Below are 14,232 nucleotides of genomic sequence, written 5' to 3' on the forward strand. Positions count from 1 at the left end.
ATGTAGGCACTATTGACCAGAGCCTAACTAGCTCATTATTCCACCAAGCTGGTAATATTCACATATTCTCTCAGCAGACCCGTAAGAGTGCTATAGTGAGTTGAACAGTTTCACAAAGTATACTAAGATTTACTATTCTACCCAGAAGTATTACAAAACAAACAAACACTGAATTATATTTAAACTAAAAGACAAGATTGTGCCCCAGTACACTGAATAAAACCCTGCCCAAACTGTCCACACATGGCTTACTCAAAGAGTATGTCTACACTGCAGCTGGGAGCGTGCTGCCCAGCTCAGGTGAGCAGACGTGCACTAGCTCTGTTCTAGCTAACCTGCTAAAATCAGCAAGGTAACCAGAGTAGGAGGGGCAGAAGCTTAGGCTAGTTGCCTGAGTATAAACCCTCCCAGACTCCTGGGTGTGTACTGAAGTGGCTACACCCAGCTATACTGCTATTTCTAGAGTGCTCACTCAAGCAGAACTACCGCATGACTGTCTACTCAAGCTGGGAAACACTGTCCCAGCTGCAGTGTAAACATATTCAAAAATGCAGCTGGGGTGTGGGAGTGGCAGGTACTGCACACCCAATACCCACTCAAGCAAGATGACAGGGAGATGGTGGAGCCATGCCACTATTTTTCTACATGCCAGCCACATGGAAAGCACCAGAGGGGCAGGAGAAACTGCACTCTGAAGAGGAAGTGACATAAATTACTCCTCCCATGTTGTCTTCTTGCTTCTGGGAAGAGGAAGTTTTCAGTGAGTCACAATTTTTTTCTGGGGTCTTGAAGCAACATACCATCCCATATTCAAGGTAGAGTCCAAATCAATCTGATCTTAAATAAACAGTGTACATTTTCAGATAAAATAAAGGCTGAGGATTTTGTGTTTTGTGTTAATTTACCAGCAGTAAGTCTCCCAGTCACCAGTGCAAGTTGGCAAGAGTCTACTGTGATAATCGTGTTTTTTCTTGAATGCCTCATTCATTAGAGATACAGAAAGACTATCTAATTTTTACTAAAAGTTTGGTTCTCTCCAGTAGCCAGAACTCTACTTAACTTGAGGTGTGTGTATATCTTTTAGAGAAGACGTAATAAGTAGTGTGTCATCACAAAAGTGACAATAACTGCCAAGAAATGCCTTTGCTGGGGAACATGACACACTTAAGGTTGTAAATAGCATAACCATTACTAGCTTGATTCTGAATTCCTCCCTCTTCCCCCCCACCACTATTTAAATTCCACGAAAAGCTGGTTTCTACTCAAAATTTCTTATGCATGTTGTCTAGCCAGATGATGGTTTTATGGTGATGGTGGTGCTTTTGTTTCATTTGTTGTGAAATATTTGAAATATTAATCTAACAAGGTTTACCGGTTGCTAGTATGAAAAATACTTTTTCCTCCTGGAAAAGTCTACATTTTTTCCAGTGTATTCCATCTCAAATGCCTTGTTTGGAAACTCCAAATGTATTTCACTCAGTTGTCTCCAAAATCATCACTTGTGTTTTTGACTACTGGCAATTTTAGTAATAGGAGGCAATCATTGCATTATTCACCACAAGTTTTCAGAAACCAGTAAACCTTATGAATTAACACAGCTAACCCTTCATGCATTCAGATTAATCCAAGCTTCAAATTATATGTCCACTCCTTTCTGATATGTAATTAATTTTTTAAAAATAAAAACATAGGTCATAGTGCAACCTTGCCAACCACTTACATGTCATGTACACTCAATCCAAAAATATTGCCAGAACAAGATAAAGTCGAAAGAAGGATTCTTCAATATCTGTGGGTTTGCAAACATATTGGTGGGTGTGACCAGACATACCCAACAACTGTGGCTTTTCATGAAGCAGAGGAAGTATACAGAAACTGAAGACAATATGACAGCAAGAATGCATGTTATCTTTGACAACACACAAGTCATCATACTGTGTGGTTACCCAATAACCAGTGTCTTACAACGAAGTACAGAATCCAGCAAGCCATATCTTTTAAACAAAAAAACAAAAAAAACCCACAACACTAAGCATCAGATATCTCATTGGCAAGAATATTGCAGCTAAACATTAACAGAAGAAAGAAAGAAAAGTTTGCCGACATTCTACTCAACTTAAAGGGCCATCCTCAAATAATTGACATCAGTATTTTTTAAACACCTAAAGGGTTTAATAAAATTTTATACAATGTTTTCACCACTTTTTTTTTTCATTTCAGTGGAGATATTTTTATTTTAACATTCCCCTGGAGTACTGAAAAGCCAAACAACTGCACTGTGCTGAGAAACAGAAACACAAACTTGAAGCAAAACATACTAGTTTTAGGGCATGGTTTTCAAAAGCACTCTATGTTGGCCTAACTCTGCTCCATTGAAGCCAATGGTAAAATTCCCTTTTATTCGTCTTAGGAGAAGAGTTAAGCCAATGCTGGGTGTGCTTTATAAAATCCCACACTCAGCGTCCAAGCTAAGTGAACTACAAAGATTAATGAAGCAATGTAAAAAATGCAAAGTTTTTTTTTCCCTCCCCAGTTAAGAGTTAAGATCTCAGGTCAAACTTCTAACGCAGCAAACCATTTTGCTTTCATTTCAGTTTTATATTATACTTGGCATGGAGGAATCTTAGTTACCGCAATAATCCTCTTTTAACCCAGGAATGGAGTTAAATGAGTCTTCCATATTCTCTGTGTTACAGTGAACTCTATGCTTCCTGTCCACCAAACCAAACATTACTTGTCAGACTGTGCGAACCTTGGCATAAGTCTTATATTCACATCTCATGAGCAGTACAGGGCTATGCAGTTTCATTTGGTTATGCACTTTCATTTAATACAAAGGAGTGGTACTTCTACCTGATTGGAAGAGGAACAAATTTAATCAAGTTAATCCAGAGCTCACACATAGTTTCAGGTAATCCAAGATCAAGGAGAACGATCTAAGATGCTGAATCAATGAAAAACTGACATAATTAGTGCAGACTGTACTACTTTCACAATTTATTTTTCTTCTTTTTTTTAAATAAAGATTTTTAGCTTCTGTTAGAACATGTTCCCTTTTTATAAGCCCCACTTAAAAAGAGAAAAGTAAAAACAGAGGTGCCCTCCATTATGGGGCTAGTAGTCTCAAACAAATTGGCTTCTTGCAGTGTCTCTTGGAATCAGATGCATTTTTAAATATATAAAATAAAATCTCCTTCCTTGCCCAACCAGCTTCATAGTTTTAAGAAATAAATGGAAAGAATCCTAATGCAAACATCATTCAGATAGGACCCAACAATAGGTTCAGTTTCAGACCTATTGATCTTGACTAAATCCATTTAAAAGATCAATAAGTGACATTTTCAGAAGTGAGCTTCAAAGCCCCTACTCTGCAAGATGTTTGTGCTGGTGGACCCCTGCACCTTCAAAGTTTATTTATTTTTTAAAATAGCATAAGATTTCAGTGGGGCTGCACACAGGCACAGGAGCTAACAAGATTGGAGTATTTAAGAAGCAAGGCACTGAGGTACAATAGTCTCACGGATGTCAATGGGACTACTTGCATGTCTAAAAATCAGACATATGCTTAAGTACCTTCCTGGATCAGGGTCAAAGTTTGCAAATGCAATTTAAAATGTTAATGCAGATTGTCTTGTTGAACAAGTGGTTATACATATGTTAAATTAAAGTCTCTTTTGAAGCATCTTTGAAAACATCTAATGGGTTTTCTCAGTCACAGTAATTGCTTTTACTTGAGAAAGATTTTGACTACATTATTTTTGTATGCTAGATGAAACAGAAAAATCTAGTATACTTTTCTTTAAACTAAAGGCTTCATTAAAAAAAAATTCCCCATAACATTTAAAAATAAAAAAGAACGAACAATTGTATATAGCTTCACAGCAGCCTTTGCATTCCAGAGGCACCAGCCTACACCACCTGCATCCCCTTAAAAGTTAAAGCACTTATAAAAGGCCAATCACGGGAATAAATTAAAAAGAAATAAGGTTTTCTATTACAATAGACTAGAGTTTGAATTTCTGTAGCCTTTTTCTCACTTTGTGTATCCCAAAGCACTTCACTAAGGGGTGAGTTAGACACTGGCATTAAAGCGACTGCAGACAAATAGAGCAGCCATTAGAAATTCAGTAATAGCTCACATTAGAACCAGTTTTATTGAGAAAAGAAATGGAGCATAATTCCAGGGTTATCCCCTATTCTTTTCAAAGGGTGACGTGGGGATCATGAACTTCCCTCTGGACAGTTTTCCTTTAACCGTTTTTGAACATCATTTGTGAAAACACAATAGAATTGTAGAAAATAGGAAAAGGGCTATTAGATCATGTAACCCATCCTCTTGCCCATTAAATATTTTTCCCTACAGAATACTTTCTAGTGCTTTGCCCAGTCTATTTTTAAGCATATCAAGAAGATTGGCTTCTATCTCCCATCCCTCCTTGGAAAAGCATTTCATAATCTATTAAGAACATTGTTAAGAAGTTTTTCCTGGTGTATTCAGCCTACATTTTTCTTTAAGAAAAAATTATATATATATATATAAAAATTTCCAGCCCATTACTACTAGTTCTATCCCACTGGACCATCTAAATGATTCTAATGATTCTCTTCTCTCCTTATCATTTACACCTTCAAATATATGAAGATGAATACTTCCCTCTGAACACCTGTGACTTCTTGGCCAAAAAACAAAGTTCCTACTATAGCCACACTATATGTTCAACTTGAATAAATCAATCCCTCCATCCCTATTTCTCTCCCCACCCCACCTTTTTAAACATATTGATTCAAACTTTGTTTACCCATTCTCGGTCTTCTAATACCTCTCCAGTTCTCCAACTGGCTCAGTCAGTGGTGGCACTCTCCACTGCCCCCTAGGCCAGACAAAGACATCCACTCAGGGATGCGTTCTTATACACAAGTACAAACAAATTTTGCATCATTGAACACACTGAGGTACATCTCTTCTATGCATTACGGCGTTGCCTCTCTCATGGTGCGGATTGGTTCTAACAAATAAGTCTATCCATCATACTGTCTATTCATCATATTGTCCTTTCATATTGTCTAAACAGCATATTGTTTATACATTGCATTGTTCTTTCGTATTGTTTATCCATCATATTGTCCTTTTATATGGTCGTCTTTAGACTGGGTCTGCCTGTTCCTTGTTATCTGTGTGGGTGCCATCCTGGCATACGTTCATCTTATTAGTACTTACATGTGTATACACTCTTGCCAATGTCTGTGAACAGGGCCTGCCTCTGGCTCACAGCCTAACTTTGCTTTATGTTAGCAATGTCTTGATCATTACTTCAGTTCAGGCCTCAGACCAGGCCTCTGATACCAAGGGTTTATGCTCCAGGGCCTCCTCTTACTACAAGGGGTTTATTACAGGAGTGGATGAATGAGATTCTGTGGCCTGCATTGTGCAGGAGGTCAGACTAGATGATCATAATGGTCCCTTCTGACCTTAAAGTCTTTGACTCTATAATATGTAAAACCAGAAAACAAAAGTCAGGTGAGTAAATTTGTTACCCAAATTCTTTTGCAGCATATTGTCCAAGCCTGTTGATATATTTATACTGAAAGTTTATATATTTTCATGTGTTCAAAAACTTGCATTTTATAAATAGCTAGATTTCCAAGATTTTCAATACTTTCTGGTTGTCCAGATTGCACTTACTTCTTGTTAAAGACTTCAGAAATAGTCAGTAATTCAGAAACTTTTAAAATAATTTATAACCCTCAATTTTAGTGGCCCAACTTTCATTCTAATATTTCTTCTTCCTTCACGCCTGCCTGCTCCACTCCCAATTCACCTGTAAACCTCCTTTATATTACCACCTACCTCTTTGATTATCAATACCTCATTTGGCTTTCAGAATACTATCACAATGTTTTGCATACCATCTTTAATATAAACAGTCACATAAAATGATCTATACTGTAGTCTGAATGACAAAAGCAGCATTGCAAAACAATATATGTAGACTATATTAAAGAATTCAGCTACTAACACAAATAGGGAGAGAGAAAAACAAGCAGTACAGTCAAGGAAGAAAACAATGGACAAGACATGAAATGGAAAGGGGAGAGCAGAGGAAGTAGACAGTGATGGGAAAGCTCTTCCCGATGTCAGGAGCAGTACAGATTATACTATATAAGGGGCAAGGTTTGTGAAGAGGGCTGGAGCACGTCCATGAGAGTTATAAAAAGGCATAAACCCAAAAATATCAGTGGTGCAAGAAGTGGAAGTGGGCAGAGGAGCATCATCTTATAATAGGCTTGCCAATGAGTAGAAGGGTTAGAGATCATGACTGGGGGCGGGGGGGGAGTTTTGAAGATGTTCCATTTTCTGGGTATTGTTCCAAGGATCCTACTTAGTTTCTACAACAAACAAACAAAACAAACATCTCTCTCTCTCTCTCTCTCTCTGAGGAGACAGCTGAAGTGCCTCCCCTCTCCATATGCTAGAACAAAGAGTACTGTCTCTCTCACAGCAGAAATGACAAATCCAAAAATTATGGAGCTTAAAGGACCATATGTAGACAGTGGCATCAGAAATAGGGCACAAGCACTCAAAAAATTATTAGTTTTTAGAAAACAAAAATCATCACATCTCTGGAAGTTTGTCTAACGAAACAAAAAATTGAACCAGGAGTGTTGTTCAAAACATATTGCTGAACCTTTCATATTGTATGCACACATCTCTCTTTTAACTTGTGCATAATTTTGTTCTGCTTTGAGTCCTCTTGAAGTATACTCTGCTGGCCTGTTTGCTTGTATTAAGCATATCCCTAAGCCATTTATGAAGGCAACAGCTTGCACAACTACTGAACTGGACAGCTATACTGAGGCATAGCTGCTTCGGGTAGGGCTAACCTCACTACCACAAAGGCTCTCTGCTCTGGCATCCACTGATACAGCACATAATTTTTAGCAGTTACTGCAATGGTACAATCAGCTTTGCTTCACTTGGGAAAAATACATACTGGATCTTTTCTACAGCTGACATTATGGCTAGTCTGGATTTGACCATGCCAATCTGCTGCCTTGGATGCTATGATCATGCCATCCCCTATAAATATTAACTTCTTCTATTTGGCAAAAGCATTATAAAGTAAAAAAGTTCAGATTTCAGGTGCTGCAGTAAGAGCACCATACATTGTTTAATGGTTAGTAGAAGCTGGTGGAAGGCAAAGAAAAGGGAAATCCACAACATCAATTTTGGGATGGTTGTGGAGAAAGGAACTCTGTCCTTGTGTGACCATTTTCAGCCTGGAGATGCACAATGAGCTGTTCCAGTATATGGGTGGTTTGCCCCCTCCTTAATCACCAAGTTAGCACGAGAATTGTTCTATACATCACAGCCCTTTTTAGGCAGCATCAGACCACCATCTTCCACGGAGTCTCACAAGACACATAAAAATGTCATGGCTGCATTATGTGGTGAAGGAAAACCCATTAAAGTCTCATAGTCAGACTGACAATACTTCAGATATTCCTGGAGACAGTTTTGCTACAGCTCTGGGAAGTTAAAAACCAAACAAGCTCACAGATTTTGTTTTTATATACCATCTTTAAGAGACTGCAATACCAAGTATTTTGAGTAGAAGAGCTGATGGATATTGTATCCTGGATTTTTTCCACTAGTCTTTAAAATAATTATATTCTTGTAGGACAAAAGTTAAATGTAAAGGTTCACAACACTGATAATGAAACATACATTGCTCTTAAAATTATAAAAAAAATTTTACATGAACAGATCAGCTGTCATTTTAGACACAGCATAAAATAGGCAAACATACTAAATTCAATATATTAAAGAAGTATTACTGTGAGCTGCAAGCCTAAAATGTTCTATGACAGTCAAATCAGAATCCTGTAACTTCATAAAACAAACTATTTTGGTTTTGTTCTGTTGTTTCTGATATACATTGAATACTTTCCTTTATATATATGACACAATGGGAGAAGAGTTTATCTGTGGCTTACTGTAGTAAAATATTTACTTAGAGTTAAATCAGTATTACACCCCGAGACTATATCTTGCCTCCACTGAAGTCATTGGGGTCAGGATTTTATCCCTATTAGGGTGTCAAAATCTATTCCTTGACTCATGAGGAGATATTCTACCCTGCGCAAAGCCCCACTGATTCCAAAGGAAGTTAATTTTAATATGCTACATATATAAGCTTCTTTGTGTGATAATTTGTATTTATAGGAGGCTGTTGTAAAGTTGCCAAACCAAAAATTTTTGCTGAGCCAAAACTGAATCCAACCAAAAAAAAGGATCAATTTATTATTAGTCTAATTTTAATAGACATTTATTGGTTTTCATTGTATCCTCATTAGGCATGGAATATTTATATTCACGAAGAGCAAGCAGTAGAACTAATCTCCTGTTTTTAATCACATCAATATAGTGCTGACGATGGTACAAACTCTCTCACATAGACCTGCCAACGATCCTAATCCCCAATGTAAAGTGATTGCCATCTCTAGACAGTATTAATAGTTAAAATCTGAATGCAACAGTGGGAATGAGAAGTATTTTCCAAAGTTAGTTAATACAACACTGTAGCGGGTTTGTGTATTAATTTCCAATTAGAAACTCCTGAATCTAGGCAACAAGTGTATATAACAGTGATACTCAGACTGAAGCTCTCAAGCTGCAATTTGCTCTTTAATGCATCTCCTGTGGCTCTTTGCAGCACGAGATATTAAATCACACAGTGTTTTAATTATTAACCACTCTAAGTTATTAACCAATAAGGATGCTTTTATTATGTCATTAACCCAGGCATCTCAAACTTGAATCACCAGGAGGGCCACATGAGGACAAGTACATTGGCCTGAGAGCCGCAACACTGCCACCTTTTCATATAAAGGTACAAAAGCCCCCCAATTCTGGGCCCCCCTTCCATGAAGCCCCATCCCTACTCTGCCTCTTCCCACCCCTTCCCCAAAGGCCCCACCCCAACTCTTCCCCCTTTCCAACCCTTTCCCCAAATCCCTACTCCTGTCCCACCTCTTCTCTGCCTCCTCCCCTGAGTGCGTGGCTCCCCGCTCCTCCCCCCTCCTTCCTGGAAAGTGCTACCAAACAGCTGTTTGGCAGCAGAAAGTGCCTGGAGGTAGGCAGAGGAGTGGGGACATGGCACACTGGGGGTGGGAAAGAGGGAGCAACGCAGCCCACAGGAAATAACTCTAGGTGGGACGAGGGGAGTCACAGGGAGCTTGGCAGGCCACAGGAAATAACCCCACGAGCCACATGTTTGAGACCCCTGCATTAACCACTTGTAGTTGAAAATAAAATAAAATTGTGAGTCATTCTGCAGTGAGAATAGTACACAAATTCTCTCTCTCTAATATAGATAATTTTTTCACATCTTAGCTCAGAGCCGAGAAGCGATATTATATCTCACACACACTGACTGCCCAATTATTATCATCATTATTATTGTATCAACTACAATATAAAGTACTATAGTAAATGAAACAATGAATTACCACTACTGTGGCTCTTTTGATTGCCAAGGTGGCTCCTGAACCACTGAGATCTGTGTATAACTGGTGTACAACATGACAATTTCACACCAACCAAGAAACGGTGTAATTATACCATGGAATTCTAGGTCTGTCCTGAAATAAGCCTTATAAGAGAGAGTAAAAAATGCAAATTGTCAAATTAATGTTGCAAACTGGAGGTCATATGTATTCATTTCATTTGGAACCATGAACCTCATACACTGGACGCCAGCACTTTCTCCATGAGCTCTACAGCCCAAATGATTTCCAAAAGATTATTTGGAATGTAAACATATGCTTTCACAAAACAGACAAATATTTAACTTCCATTAGGAAACAGCATTACTCTGGGCACAAGTGTAACCATCTGTCAACAATGCTCTGTAAATGTACAGATACAAGGATGATTGTTCATCTCTAGCCCCCACACCACTGCATTTCAAAACATAAAAGATCCTTTTATGACTTACTGCTTAATGTTATGTTTTATTACTGAATGTTTTATCTTTTTAATTCTTCTAATGCGACACTTAACACAGAACATACCCTGCAACTGGCACTAAACCAAATGAAAGTGGACAAGTTATCTCTTGTACAGTTAATGTTATCTTTATCTACTAGAAAGCTAAATATTGATTTCCCTTCCCCCCAAAATGCTAAGTTGCTGATGATATTTTGCATTTTATTGGCATTACAAACTAAGTGAGAGAATTTTATTCAGATAAGGCAACTATGTCTGTTATTGCTTTAATCGAATCTCCATTTTATATTCCTAAGCAACAAAAAAGCAGCCAATACAATGGTTCGAAGGGAATGTTTTAAAATAAATTAACTCAGTGAGTTCTGGGTAGAAAGAGAACAGGGAACACTTTCAGAAGATAACCAATCCGAGCAGGCAAACAATTTGTGAAATTATACCTGGAGTGGTGTAACAAAGGGAACCACATAAAAGGTCTCAATGCTGCCAAATAGATAAATATGACATACTATGTTTCAGTGGTTCTCAATCTGCCTACGGCCCGGTCAGCACACAGCTGCGGCCCATGTGACATCCTCAGGGCCAGACAGGTAGTATATATATTGTGTGGATACGGCCCACACCACAAAGAGAGCTGCATATGCGGCCCATAATGGTAAATAGGTTGAGAACCACTGCTATAGGAAAAAAATATGGTAGAATCTATTCCCAGGCTAACAATTTAATTTTACAAATCAGAAACAGATATTTTGGCTGTGGAGTAAGAACCTTTCCTTCCACATCCTGTCAGCTGGTATCTTCGGAGTTTTTCTACCTTCTGTTCACAGAAACAGAGAAAAACCTTGTCCCCCAAACTTCAATTGCCTGGCCAAATTCAGCCTCAGTTAGCTCTTGAAGTGAATGAAACTGCACAGATTAGAATCAGAATTTGCCCTTGCAGACTCTCTATCATCATCATGATACACAAATTAGAAGAACCCAGTTTGAACTTCAGCTCCTAGGGCCAGTTTGCAGGACTGCCAGCTTGGAGAGGTTGGGGGGCGAGGAAGAGGGAGAAGGAACATCTTTTTACTTGTAAACTGAGAAAGTTTTTATCTGAAGTCAGTAAAAGATAATAAATATGAAACCACACAATGCCATTTACAGAGTTATTTTTAGAGTAGAACTGCAATTAAACTCTGGATGGCCAAGAATGATTGTCCCAAATAGTTCAATAAAACTGTCTGGTATTTTTTGTTTTAAAATTTCAAGACCACCTTTGCTATGTTGCAGGTTGTAAAAAATTTAGACAAGAATTAGGCTTTAATAATGATCCGTTAGTGAGACTTTTTTTTTTTTTTTTTACATCTAATTTTACCCAAGAAAATGGAAAAGATTTGCATATTTTAAGAAGTGTCTCCTGACACATGCAATACTAAGGTCTAGAGCTGTCTCCAACTTCAAGAGTATACAAATATTACATATACACATTCCAATCATTTCCAAACCAGAGACAGGAGAAAGTTTGCTACATCTCACCGTTAGCCATTATGGGATACATTTAGTATGTTCTACATAAACACTGAAAACATTTGAAAAATCATTTTAAAAAATTGTCCTGCCTTTTTATTTTTAAATCATTTAGCTGATGCTCTAAACTTTAAGCTAATATTTCCCAAACAGGTTTGGTTTTTGTTTGGCGGGGGGGGGGGGGTGTGTGTGCAAATAGTTTGCTTACTAATAGTGCTGTCCTAGGAAACTTGGGCAAAAGAAAGGACCAGAGTGCTGAGAGAAGGCTCTGTGAGTTCAGATCCAGTCTACAACCACTGCTGCAAAGTGTGCAGCTAAGGCTTTAGGTAAAGTCATAGGCAGCTTCTTGAAGGCCATCAGCCTTCCCCCCTATTGCTGCAGGAGACTCTAATGCTGCTGGCTGTGGAAACACTTGAAATGTACCAGGCTGCAAGATCAGGCAGAAGCCTACATGCCCAAGCTACCTTTCTCTGCTGCTGCAGAACTCCTCTCAGCCAAGAGAGCACAAGTAACATGCCTCAGCCTTTAGAGAGGGCCAAACACCATACCCTGAAGCAACTGTATGTGCCAGTGCATGTGTTAAGGGAGGCAAGCAGCCCAAGAGCAATAAAAAAAAATTAACAAAACCAAGAAAAATATATAACTGGACAAACAAAGGATAGGAGGGGAAAAGAAAACATTAACAAAAAGGGGTAGCAACTGTGCCAGGATATGGCACAAAGTTGTTCATAGCAATAACAAGAAAGAAAAAAAAAGGGGGGGGGGAGGCAAGAGAGAGGATAGGATGCACCAAGAAAGAAATGTCTCGTACAACACACAGGATTATATATTTAGCAAAGAGACTTACCACCAGAAACAGGGGCATCCATGAAAACAGCTCCCATTTTTTCAACTGCTTTAGCTAGTTCTTTTGAAACGGTAGGGTCAATAGTACTGGAGTCTATTAACAATGAACCTTTCTTCACTTTCCTAAAAAAAAAAAAACACAATATCAATAAATAAAATATTTGTAGCTAAGTAGAAACTGCATGATGACATCTCTGACTCCTGTCACTGGCTAGTAAAGCCAATGCACTCCATGCAAAAAAGTGGCCATCGATCCTTTTCAGATCACAGTCTTAAAATCCTAGTGAGTGAGACCTGCTAAGGTACCAACATATAAACCTGTTCCTCTTGAACTTCACTATACAAAGTTATGGGTTTGTTTGGGGTTTTTTGTTTATTTGTAAGTTTGGTTTTGATAATCCAAAACCAGTCACCTAAAATGGACTAACAGATACACAAAACCCTTATGAAACTGAACAGAAAATGGATGTTCTGCCTAAACCCTGCTATAACACAAAGGATCAAGATGACTTGCATTGTTTAGGTACAAATTCTATCAAACAAGATTATATATAGTTCTATATGTGGCAGAGTTAAAATACATTTATACAATGAATGGTAGAGTATTGTATACAGGTATATAGATGCAACTCCCTTCAAACTTTTAAAGTTACATACACAACGGACCTTTTTTCCATAAGCAATTTCTTTCATATAAAAGTATCTGATGACAATTACCTATTCCTTTCAATGTAGCAACCTCCTTTTATTTCCCACCCAAACTTGCTCTAACTAAAAACTATAATTACGAATTGTAAATCCAGCAGACTGAAATAGGTAAGAGAAATGTGAAGCAACATGGAAAAAAGTTGTGGGGTTGTTGGTTTTTTTCCTACTGGGGTCTGGTAAATGTATGTAGCATGGAAAAGTTCATTTTTCATATTGCACCTTTAAATGTACACAAAGTAAAATGTAGATATCACACACAAAATATATCTTTAAATGGCAGCGACCCACATTGGGGTCAAAAATCAAATTCAGACTGCTTCTTTGCCTCCTTCCTCCCCACCCCATATGCAATTCTTGCTCAAACAACCCATAACACTCAGCTCACACAGCACATACTTCCAATTAAAAAAAAGATAATTTAAAGCTATATATTAGGCAATAAAAACCCATTCTATGATGTTGCATCCAATTTCTATTTAGAGTACAGTGCAAATAAAATTAAATGTATTTCTGTATCAATGTGTTATTTCTGTATCAATGCAACATTGTTGCAAGTAAACAAACACATCTTGTTGTTTAACATAAATGGTTAAATTTTGCTCTTGGATATACAGATACAAACATTTTTGACTTCTAGCCCATACTACAATTCCAGACTCAAACATTACCCAACATATGAAGTTCTCATCCTACTTAACAGAAGAAACGGACTGGGGAGATTGGATGCAGCCTAACAAAAGGCTAAGTAATTATGAAGATATGATTGGGTTACCTTCCTCCAGGTTCACAAGCAGCCCTCAAATAGGGGACTGATGGAAGTCTGTGCCACCACACCGAATATAGACCAGAGGTTTTCAAACTGTGGGGCACACTCCGGGGGGGGGGGGGCAGAGGGGAGCAATGACACAGAGGAGCCCTGGCCCCAGAGAAAACACAACTAAAAATTGTAACTCAGTGGGGAGGGCTCAGCTCACAAAAAAGTTTGCAAACCACTGATGTAGACCCACACCTCTTCTGGCAAATGGAAACTTCTGGAGTATGACTAGGATCATTCTTAAGCTCTTGGGATCAATGCTTTCTTGACAAGAGTGAAGAATCCTTAAAAATGGTCAAAGTCCAACCTATTATCAAAAAAATGATACAAAAAAAACCCAACACACAAT

At 38.2% G+C, this 14,232-nt stretch overlaps 1 protein-coding gene across 1 annotated transcript in view; it reads right to left on the reverse strand.

Annotated features, from left to right (window-relative positions):
• Positions 1–14,232, reverse strand: part of HIBADH (3-hydroxyisobutyrate dehydrogenase) — a 128,825-nt gene that overhangs the window by 90,310 nt on the left and 24,283 nt on the right. Inside the window, exon 4 of the mRNA XM_030550847.1 lies at positions 12,363–12,484. Coding sequence (XP_030406707.1) covers positions 12,363–12,484 — 122 coding nt within the window. The remainder of the gene's footprint in view (positions 1–12,362; positions 12,485–14,232) is intronic.

Source organism: Gopherus evgoodei, chromosome 2, assembly GCF_007399415.2.
Source record: "Gopherus evgoodei ecotype Sinaloan lineage chromosome 2, rGopEvg1_v1.p, whole genome shotgun sequence".
NCBI lineage: Eukaryota > Metazoa > Chordata > Testudines > Testudinidae > Gopherus > Gopherus evgoodei.